This window comes from Panulirus ornatus, chromosome 20 (assembly GCF_036320965.1).
Source record: "Panulirus ornatus isolate Po-2019 chromosome 20, ASM3632096v1, whole genome shotgun sequence".
NCBI lineage: Eukaryota > Metazoa > Arthropoda > Malacostraca > Decapoda > Palinuridae > Panulirus > Panulirus ornatus.
The window spans coordinates 6168659-6181033 of NC_092243.1; the positions used below are offsets into that span (position 1 = coordinate 6168659).

General features: G+C 36.6%; 1 protein-coding gene across 6 annotated transcripts in view; it reads right to left on the reverse strand.

The window, feature by feature from the left end:
* cnc (NFE2 like bZIP transcription factor cap-n-collar) overlaps nucleotides 1-12375 on the reverse strand; it is a 721520-nt gene that overhangs the window by 600682 nt on the left and 108463 nt on the right. For all 6 annotated transcript variants that reach the window (XM_071674581.1, XM_071674582.1, XM_071674579.1 and 3 more), the window contains exons 5-6: nucleotides 3682-3872; nucleotides 2571-2729 (exon numbers count right to left, since the gene is read on the reverse strand). In XM_071674581.1, the coding sequence (XP_071530682.1) occupies nucleotides 2571-2729; nucleotides 3682-3872 (350 nt within the window). The remainder of the gene's footprint in view (nucleotides 1-2570; nucleotides 2730-3681; nucleotides 3873-12375) is intronic.

A 12375-nucleotide genomic window follows, 5' to 3' on the forward strand; every position in this document is an offset into this window, starting at 1 on the left:
ATGCTACATACACTATCAAAATCTATAACTTTCTCCATTACCTCCATAAATGCAAACATCTCATCTACACAACCTTCTTATATCTACCCTACTCTTTACCTAAAAGAAGAAAAATTGCTAATACTTTAAACATCATGAATCACAATAATGGCATAAAACTTGTGAACTACAGTATATTAAGAAGGCATATTCAAAAGTAATTGTCACAATCATTTTCTAATCTTTATTCCTTTCTTTATACATTGAAACAATTACTGTTCTTATCCAATTATTAAAATTTCTACATATTTTTTCCAAGCAGCCACACAAACTTTCCAAATCGATTCAACAGCAGTTTTATCTCCCATCTTCACCATCCCACTCACTACCATCCTTTTGCCATCAATTATGTGTATCATTGCTCTTCTCAATACCTCCTTGTTATTTGCATAACTACCTCTCTCTTATACCTGTTTCACTCCCCCTTAACTGATAGTCTTATGCTGCCAAGAGTTACATCTATTATATCATCCCCCACTTCTTTCAATCACTCTCTCCTGTTCTTACAAATGTTATTCTTTATTACCAGCAGTCTCTCAGGTGCGACAAGCAAGCACTTACTCCTCAAACAAATCTTTCTGCACCTATGTACCAATTTTCAAAGTTTTAACTACCTTAATTAACCTAAAAATATTTGTGTCACATATCATAAGTCCTTAAAATCTGTTCATCAAAACCTTTTGCATTGCAGACATTAATGAACCAACTGATGAACAAAAGATGTCAGTCCCACAAACCCAAACCACAACAAGTGGAGGACTGAAAGTGGCTTACAGTTTATACCAGCGAAGCTTAACAGGTTTAGAAATGAATATATACTACAGACTGTATAGTTGCTATGGCTTCATCTTTCCTCCAGTGATATGATAAATGGAACACTGCTTTGGGTATGCATGATCAAATAGATCATCATATAAATGTTTAAACATATCCGCGTTATGCAAACATATACAATTAAGTAATAAATTCCTATCCATATACAAATTACTTATCTCCAATATTTTCCCATTATAAACTTCCCATCATAGGAACTAAAGTAAACCAGTATCTGATGCACATTCTACAAGAATCTAAATTCTCCTGGAAAATAGTTTTGCTGTGTGATTTTGTCAGTGCTGATCTACATAAGTGCATGTTCAACTTACCTCATGCTGTTGAAAATAATCAAGATGAAACTCCATAAACAATAGCATCTAATGCTATAATTCTAGCTAGCTAATTCTCTAAACACTAGGTACTGCAAAAGTCCCATGAAGAATTTCCTCTGATACAGTACAGTTATGTGGTCCCTGTCTGCCTCTGCAAATTCCTCCATAACAAGTCAACTCTTACTTACGATTTCAGACATTGAAAAAGACAAAATCCATGGATCTTACTCATATCATCTGATAACATTCCTGGGAAACTTGTAGTGAGAATAAGAGCACTCTAAATATCTGAAGAATAACTTTGCATTATAATTAACTATAATTGGTTAGCTTCCTTCACGCATAGAAGAAAAATCACAGTGAGAGTCTTTCTCCCATTGACAGTTCATATCTTATTCGGATATTTAAACTACATTTTACACATTCTTCTCCTTGCATCTTACTACTGTTACCTTTCGTCTTTCCCTACAGCACACTTATTGAGGCAATCCTCATACTTTCAACAATATCTATTTCTTAACTAGAAGGGTGTTTCATGGAACACTTCAACTGCCTGTAACGCAGAATAACTATCAGGAAAGAGATAAGAACTGGTGGAAACACAGTAGGGGAAAACATCAAAAACATATGAAGCAAGTTCCAAGGCCAAAGTTTATGAGCAAGATTAAGTTCTAATCTAAATATTTTCATAGCAAGTATAACTTGGGTAAAATCCACACTGGAGTTATGGGTCTTATGCTTGTCAATTCTTTATAGCCATGACACAGTTGCATAAAGTATCAAGTTTGATGTATTTGACATGATCCATAACAAATCTTCAAGTTATGAGCCAGTTCAGATGCACATCAAAAATTTCTATATGAGGCATAACTCAGGAAGAACCTAAAGTTATGGGTCTTATGTCATCCAGTTCTTTAGATGCCTGGAACAACTATATAACATACACTCACCAGACTAGGGTGTAATTCCTGATGAATGATGACAAAAAGACAAATGATGATGAAGACAACAGAAAAAGCATTCCTTTAGCACCTGCCACACTATGCAGGCAACATAATAAAATCAAGTAGTAGCTACTACATATAATTAATGACTGAACCAACATAAAAAATTCCTATACAAGTATTCTGAATGTTGCTGATGTCTTTGGTACCTGACAGCATTAACTTGGTCAATGGCTTGTGCTTAGAGAATGATTAAAGGACCTTTCTATTTTGTATGAAGATAAAGATGACATAATACTAATAAAGATGAAGACATAAACAAATATAAGTGAAACAAATGTTTTCTAATGCAGTTCAGATATCATAATACCTACAGAGTTCAAGACAGGATCAACTTTCTCAGCAACAATCAGGATCTACACAATAAAAATGCATTTACCTGTAATGATCGCGGGTGATGTTGATGGAGCTGGGAGGCCTGGATCATGTCGTCCAGGGTATCACTCAGCACATCCAAGTTGCCTTCAATCTCGTCCTTCTTTTCCTCCTCAGAAACACCCTTGCCAAAGTCGTCTGAACTGCTATCTGACTCTGAGGACTAAACAACAGAGAAGAACACAGATTTCAGCATTCTATTAACCTTAAGAGCTACCAAACACATTAACTACTAAAAGTTTAATATATCTTTGGTTAGGTAAAAGAAATCTAGTTCCAAAAGTCTAGCCCTTTCTAAATTATTCCTCACAAGTATAAGTATGAGTCAATCTAATTTCTTATATCACTCTCTCAACCCCCCTTTAGCTTAACTCCCATTTGCATCAGAAGATCAAATCAAAATGTGCATCTTTCTGGGGTATCATATGGACAAAACTAATTAAAAAATAGGGAATCCCATACAGTATACAAATGTGATATAATGGCCCTACATGTAACTACTACATTTTCCAACTTGTCTGAAGCATTTTCCTTCTCAAACTTGAACCCACTCTTCCTGGTTACTAAGTTTCTGTGTACTAAGAAAAGTAAAATATCAGCAAACAATCTTACAATCTTTTTCACTTTTTAAAGGCTTATATGAGGTTACCAGAGTTTGTTAACCTCTACAGACATACTCTTTTCAGTTTCCATACTCTTCACTCATTATACTCCTTTCATAGTCCTCCTATAGCATCAATTCTACTGTTTAGTCCTTATGATAAACTGATGACCAAAACTGCAGCACATACATGAGACATTTTAACAGCGAATTACAAGTCAATATGGTGTCCACTGTTTTACACCAAATAACACCAGCAATGAATTCAACCACTCATTTTGCTTTTCAAGTAGATTACATCCTGTTTCTTCTACAGTAACAACCTCATGTGTGGGCCAGTCAAGTGCTATCTGGCAATCAAAGAATGTATAACACATCCATTTTTCTATGTATGCTATATCAGTAACAAAAAGTCTGGAGAATTTGTTGCTCTCATTCATGAGCACATACATGTGTAGATGCATGTGTGATAGTGTAATATTCAAAAGAGAAATCAATATAAACATTAACGTACCTTCCAAACAGTCTCCCCAGTTTCAGAGCAATTGAGCCCGACAAACTTGAGTGCTTCGTCAAGGTTGAACTCTAGGTTAAAGTCTGGAACAGTCTCATTTAGGGTGAATGAAGGGGAATTAAGGGGTGACACTGGGTCAAGGGTCACGTCTCCTCCACTGATGTGGCTCTCAGGTGAGAGTAAGTGCTCACCTGAAAAGAAAGAATTGAAAAATTTAATCAAGCTATACATCATCATTTCCTAAATCATTCTTGACAACAAATCTACTGAAGGAAGAGCACAGATAATCATAATTACTTAGTCAACTCGTATTTGAAAAATTCATCAACTTTGCTGAGACATGCGAAAAAAGAAATCTTTGTTCAGATAACCACAAATTGTTACTAGTAGGCTTGGTTTATGAAGGACAATTTTACCAACCCTAATGATACCTTCTTTACAAGAGACATATACTGCTACCAGTATAATACTGAGAGAAAAGGATCAAATCTGCAACTGCATTCTAATGCAACTGGAATGAAGCACTGTAAACTAAATTAACAGATATGCAGTACAAAAGTGTTTCTTTAATGTTCTTCACAAAGAATCCAGACTGTACTAAAGTCATGCATTTCTACATATGCTTAATGAAATAATTTCACAGTAACAGTTTCTCATCAGAGTTACTACTTAGTCAGTAATGCCAACATAACCTTGGTAAAGAAATGCCATTTTCACCAAAATGAAAATATCAGATATTTCTTTTGCTGATACATCACAACTTCACCTACACCATCAATACATATGGTATCCAATATTCGGATGAGTTGTTCAACACGATCTCCATCACCTCGCTCTATATCCACTCATCCTACACAAAGAATAACATGAATCAAAGTTTCTTACTTTTACTGTAGTTATTCTGTTATAACAATATAAAGTGGACCCTCTCAAATTCTACCTATGTTACTCTAATATGAAAAATGAAACATTGAGTGATAGAGCCAAATTGGAGAATACATGACTGATTGAACAACTGACAACAAATCACACAGCTTAACTCCCTCACCCAGACACATGAGTGCTGCATGCAGTTACTTGTGTGTACCGCTCTGATTAAATTTTTTCCCTAAGCAATGATTTCATATCATTAAGAAACCAGCAGCATGAATAAAAATCATTAAGAAACCAGCAGCATGAATGTTTTTATAACTTTATTTCCTATAGACTTATTACCTTTCAGCATTTTGTTAGAATGTACTTAAATCAATGTCATCCATGTTTTCAGTGCTGATCTATCAGCATTGTTATTCCTACAGATACCTGTCTGTCAAGTAAATGTTAGATAAATATAGGTGTGGAATTTTGGGATTTTTGCCAGAGGAAGGGTGTCAAGAGTCTTATTTGCTAACAAACACACAAACACACATGAATATACAGGGGAGCTGATGGCAGGGTTTCTTCTAACAGGCCTTCTGATAATCATATATGATTTGACTTCTCAGCTACTTCAAACATCCTTTCCCCTAATGTGTCCAATTAGCAAAGGCTGACTGTACCCTCATATTTACTTTCTGGATATTTTTTCTATCCTTTCCTGCCATCAAAATGTAAAATCAGGAACAAAAATCAACAGCCTTATTTGCATACATCCAGTCACTTAGCAGTCAGACACTGATTAACCACAGCCAAGCCTAACAGACTATTCAAAAGGTTTAATCTGACCAATTCATACATCCTGGTCAGCTTAAATACAGCACATTCCCCCCATATACCACATCATTCCTATCATTTCTATCCCAATGAACACCTCCTGCCCTTCTGAATGTTCAGACTCCAATACCCCAAAGCTTCTGTTTCCATCTCCACCTCTGTCACCCCTTCCCTGCTGTTCTCACCCTCTCCAAATGCACACCCTCATTGGCACTCTTGATTAGGCTAAACCAACTATATCTGGATAAATGCTTATATGTACACAGGGGAAAATAGAGAGTGATGCACAAAAACAAATCAAAAGTATTTAGAGCAATAGCACTAAACCACAAAACAAGTCACTACAACCCCCAAGTAAAAGTAAAAAGCATATTCCTGCCTCACACTTCAGCAGCCTTTATTCACAGATCCACCCACCCACAGCAAACATGACACTGATAAAACACATACACCCTGAAATGAAAAAAGAACTGCCCTCCCAACTCAGTCTCAAACACCACCCCACCATTCATATGACACCACACACTCCAGCCAACCACAAGTCACACTTTCGCACCTATACTCTGTATATCATCCATCCTTACATTACTAGAAACACCAATTCAACATCCCAAGCAGGACAGTAATAAAATGGACCAATCATCTGTCTTCAAAGTATCCAATTATTCCAACAATCCATCATTATCTGTCAAAAGTCTGGTTATTTCATTCTTGGACCCCTAAATAGAATCTATACAATTTTCACAAGTTGGCCAACAGAGGTAAAGTTTTTCTAACATCTACAGTCACTTCTGTTTACAGCTTTGGAGTCCCGTACTGTGTTTCCTGGTGGCTGCTCTCATTGGTACTGAACTTTCATATGACAGAGTAAGAGAACACTTCAAAATGTCAGCTAAAAACAGTGAAAGTGCATCATCAAGTTTGTTGGGCAGCAGTGAAGAAAAGTGGAAATGTGTAGCATTAAGCATTCTGCAAAAAATTAACTTAAAACTGCAGTGAAATGGTAAGCCTCAGGTTAGATATACATGAGTATGACACAAGTAAGACAACTTAAACTGAGGCTCTACTTAAACTATGTATACACTGCAAGACCTTAAGTGGAACTTCAACATTCTCTTTTATCAAGTATAAATACAATTCAGTACTGTGTTGTTGATTTACATTTTTTCACTTGTATCAGTCTATTCTATATCTCTGACACCTGTTCCAACTGGAACTCCCTCAAAGAGGTGGCCATGGCAACAGTCTCCATAACTAAAGAACTAGTGCCACTCCTCAGCCTTTAGTGCCTCACCCTTAACAGGCCAATGGCAGAAGGCAAAGCTAGTACAGTGTTTGTATTTCCTTCATATTTCATTCTAATACAGTATCACTAATAAATGAATATATATCTGACTTTTCCACAGGTTCTAATGTGCTTGGGTTCATGGACTTTCACAACATTATGAGGGTATTAAAAATGTCATCTACAAATATGTTAGTCAAGGCTAGTGCTCTGTTTTATGCGGTTCAATGCTTTTGAGTGTGTGGATGATCAAGCAAGTCAGGTACAGTATAGAGCGGACCAGATAAATTGTTCACAGAACCCCATGAAGAAAGGATAGAAAAGTCTCTTCAGCAAGGTTGTACCATGGGAGTAGAATCTTGTCAAAGAACTTCTCACTCTAAAGGCATTCAACATTTCCCTGCTACATAATGCAGCACTGCCTTGAAGTTGCAAGAGCCCCAGGAAAAGGGGTCCTTGAGAATATAAAATAATAATGAAAATACACACACACCAGCATTACCAGACTTCACCAGCATGTGGTTACTCTGTGAGTGAAAAGTAACCTTCAGCAAGGCTGCTTCACAGTCAATGGGTGAAAAGGAGTAAAACTTCGTCGAAGAACTTCTCATCACGGAAGTCCATCCTTTCCCTGCTAATAACTGTAGCATTGCCTGAGGCTTCATAAGTCCGATAAGAAGAGTCCTGCGGTTACATATTATATTCATCATATTTATTTTATCTCACTTGATCGCCATTTCCCACTTTTTTTTTTTTTCCAAAAGAAGGAACAGAGAAGGGGTCCAGGTGAGGATATTCCCTCAAAGGCCCAGTCCTCTGTTCTTAACGCTGCCTCACTATTGCGGGAAATGGCGAATAGTATGAAAAAAAAAGCATATATATATATATATATAATAAAAATATAAAAAAAAAAAATATATATATATATATATATATATATATATATATATATATATATATTCTATTCTATTATACTTTGTCGCTGTCTCCCACATTAGTGAGGTAGTGCAAGGAAACAGACGAAAGAATGGCCCAACCAACTACATACACATTCATATGCATACATGCACATATACATACCCATACATTTCAACGCATCCACACATATACATACACAGACATATCCATATATACACATGTAAATATTCATACTTGTTGCTGTCATCCATTCCCGTTGCCATCCCGCCACACATGAAATGGCATACCCAGTGCGTGCGAGGTAGCGCTACGAAAAGACAACATAGGCCACATTCGTTCACACTGTCTCTAGCTGTCATGTGATACACTAATCTGTTTAATTACATCCTCATTTATAATTACCCATTTTGATGCATTACAGGCCCCATGGTCTCTCTTGATTGTGTTCATGTTTGGACTGATCGCTCACATAACCTGCTACTCATTATGCCATCCGGGTACCCCAGCCATCACCAAACAAGGCCTTTTATGTTGCTCAGGCAACCGTCGAGATCCTCTTAACAGTGAGGAAGGCAAAGCGTAGGCAACTGAAGTAATTTGTAAATTCAATGTTAACTCAGATATCTTCAACTTTCACTGGCAGGTATGCACATGCTGTTTACTCATGTCTATGACACATAGGTTTCCATTTTTGAGTGTTCGTTGAAGCAAGTTAGGATTCAGCACGACATAAGCAAAGCAATATATAGGATATGAAACCTAGCACTTATGGTGGGGATTCATCCATGCCAACGTGATAAAATAACTAACACAATATCATCTTTCTAAACATATGAGCAGCAATAATATATACATAAACAATTGCATTGGGATGCAACTCTAATGTCTATGGCTATATCTGATGTCTAAGGTTGTGCAGTGCAACACAATGTACATCGATCTAAGGATAACAATGATAGATTTGAGCCAGTGAATCAATCATAACCCTTCCTTAGTATATACAAAGTATCCTAATTTTCACTTACTTTTACCACAGCAAATTCCATCGCTCATTTCTCAAATTTAGTTAAAAAATTACTTTCAAATTTACACAGTTTCACTTAATTCAAACAGTAAATCCATAGGGCTCATGTCTTTTATGCAACCTTCTGTTTCAAGACCATACTACTGATGCAGACTTTTGTTCATGGCTGTTTTCCTTGTAAATATATTTTAGTCTGTTTAGGACATTTCATTGATATGTACTATAGTACACTCTGTGTAGATTTTCCACTTTTTGGAGATGGCAATTGTCTGTTGTCCTAATAAGAATTTAATAATGATAATAAAAATAATACAAAAATGTTATTTCTTATATATATTCATTCATATTTATTCATTATACTTTGTCGCTGTCTCCCGTGTTAGCGAGGTAGCATAGGAAACAGACGAAAGGATGGACCAACCCATTCACATACACAAGTATATACACACACATCCACACACGGGCATATACATGCCTATACATTTCAACGTATACATATATATACATACTCAGACATATACATATATACACATGTACATAATTCATACTTACTGCCTTTATTCATTCCTGTCACCACCCTGCCACACATGAATTGACAGCCCCCTCACCCACGCACATGCACAAGGTAGCGCTAGGAAAAGACAACAAAGGCCATATTTGTTCACACTCAGTCTCTAGCTGTCATGTACAATGCACCGAAACCACAGCTCCCTTTCCACATCCAGGCCCCACAAAACTTTCCATGGTTCACCCGACGCTTCACATGCCCTGGTGTAATCCACTGACAGCACGTCAACCCCAGTATACCACATCATTCCAATTCACCCTATTCCTTGCACGCCTTTCACCCTCCAGCATGTTCAGGCCCCGATCACTCAAAATCTTTTTCACTCCATCCTTCCACCTCCAATTTGGTCTCCCACTTCTCATTTCCTCCACCTCTGACACATATACCCTCTTTGTCAATCTTTCCTCACTCATTATCTCAATGTGACCAAACCATTTCAATACACCCTCTTTTGCTCTCTCAACCAAACTCTTTTTATTACCACACATCTCTCTTACCCTTTCATTACTTACTCGATCAAACCTCCTCACACCACATATTGTCCTCAAACATCTCATTTCCAGCACATCCACCCTCTTCCGCACAACCCTATCTATAGCTCACGCTTCGCAACCATATAACATTGTTGGAACCACTATTCCTTCAAACATACCCATTTTTGCTTTCCGAAATAATGTTCTCGCCTTCCACATATTTTTCAACGCTCCCAGAACTTTCGCCCCCTCCCCCATCCTGTAACTCACTTCCGCTTCCATGGTTCCATGGTGTGTATATATATATATATATATATATATATATATATATATATATATATATATATTTTTTTTTTTTTTTTTTTCTTTTAAACTATCCGCCATTTCCCGCATTAGCGAGGTAGCGTTAAGAACAGAGGACTGGGCCTTTGTGGAATATCCTCACCTGGCCCCCCTCTGTTCCTTCTTTTGGAAAATTAAAAAAAAGAAAAAAAAAACAAGAGGGGAGGATTTCCAGCCTCCCGCTCCCTCCCCTTTTAGTCGCCTTCTACGACACGCAGGGAATACGTGGGAAGTATTCTAGAACTCCCTCAAGGGGGTGGCCACAGCATGAGTCCATAACTAGTGAATTCTAGTGTTGCTTCTTAGCCTTCATGCCTAACCCTTTAAGAGGCCAATGGTAAAGGGCAAGTCTAGCACAGTTTGCAAAGGCTCCTACCTAAAGTTCCTACTTACTACTTATACTTAATGCTCCTACCTACTACTATCCATTGCTCCCAGAATATTGCCAAATGGTAAGACTAGCACATAGCACTCCCCAATCTATAGTCACAGTGAAAAATGTGTGAGTTTAGTGTTGTTATGTGTGACAAGGAGAGATTGTTTGTAAACAGAATGCCAGTAGTCTATATGCAGGTTCACTAGAGAGAGAAGACAATTTAACTGGGTCAGAGAAGTGCAACATGACAACCAATGAAATGCTGGCTCACTATGCAGGTGTCACTAACCTATCCAATACCCGGGCAGATAGTGCAGGTAATATATATATATATATATGTACACACACACACACACACACACACACCATATGAGGTGTGAATAAACTAGAGGTGTCAGAGGTATATTAAAAAAGAAAAAACTTATGGACTGATGGAGCTTAAAATGACTGGTTGAATATTCAAAAACAGACCTGTAATGTCACCATGACTGTTCAGTGTCCAATGATGATGTGATGAAGGAAGTAATGGCTAAAATTAGGGTTGGGGTAGTTGATACTGTGTGAAAAGATAAGGATATTGAGAGTGAATTTGTTGCTTGAAAAACAAATTGGATGTATATATGCCATTATATGAATCTTACAGTAATATGTATATTCTATATCAATCAATATAGTAGCCAGGGATAAACGTGCAACTTTTCCAATGTAATATAAGATCATGATCTGCTTGTAATATGTTTACACCAAATTGCAGACTGCTTTTAAATAAACATTTAGGATATGAGGGTACTTTTATCACATACACCTTATATATCAAGATTTTCTCCTGATACTAAAACATACGGTCTAGACTATCAAACATCTTTCCTAGGCATAGTATGCATCATACTATGCTATCTAAGCATAATAAGCATCACACTATGCTGTAACAGTTACCACCTATCAAATAAACTTTATTGCAGCTGTTCCTAAGCCACACCCTACCTACATTCATCTAAAAAAAATTATTTATGCTATCCCGACATAAAATCAAATTCCTTTAAAATACAAAAACAAGCTTCTTCATCTTCATAAGAGTATGGATTACCTACACTAATCTTTTTTCCAGAAATACTTTATCAAATATAAATGAATCCATTTACAAATGCTACCAACTGCCCAAATATTATAAATTCTATCAAACTCCTTTGTCACACTCTCAAGTGTTACCAAGAGTACATATTGCCTAATCTATAGATTCCACCAAAACAAAGCCAAAAACCACCTAAGCTAAAAATTCTTGTAACGCTTCTTTATTAAACATTAATAAATTTACAAACTAAGCCAAACTACCAATGATTCTATCACAACTTCTTTATCAACATTACTGAGTTTACCAAGTACTAATCTATATACTCTCTAGAAGATATACTACAGATTACAGCAAATCTTTCTTACTACAGATTCCTTAATTTACTTGGGGCAACCTTACCTTCAAGCTTATACGGCTTACCATGTTAAGCTAAATTCAACTCCCCTAAGGTTGCTATATGCATGATAAATATCAAGCTTTATGGTAACTACACTATGTATGTGCCATACATACACTATGTATGTGCCATATCAGACTTCTTTAAAAGCATTCACTATGCAGCCATACCATACTAGACTGTCATGCTTTGATCAGTGTACTACACCACACTAGGTGGTAAATATATATTTTATGGGCATATCCTAAACAACTTTCTGAAGTGACAGAAAAACATCAATGAAATCATTACACTCAGTATTAGTGATTTAGCCCATAGGAGATTCATTTGGATTGTTTCTTATCCTATGATAGTATATAACTGAGACTGGGGAAGATATGCAGCTCAAGCAAAATATGAGGTAAATTTACATAAAAGTAGGTGGAACACTTGTAAGAATCAACAACACAAAAATTTAAACAATACCTTGTTTCACCTGGGAGCCTAGATTTGCCTTAATTTTCCATATTATACAATATCTGAAACATTTCAAGAAAATTGACACCTT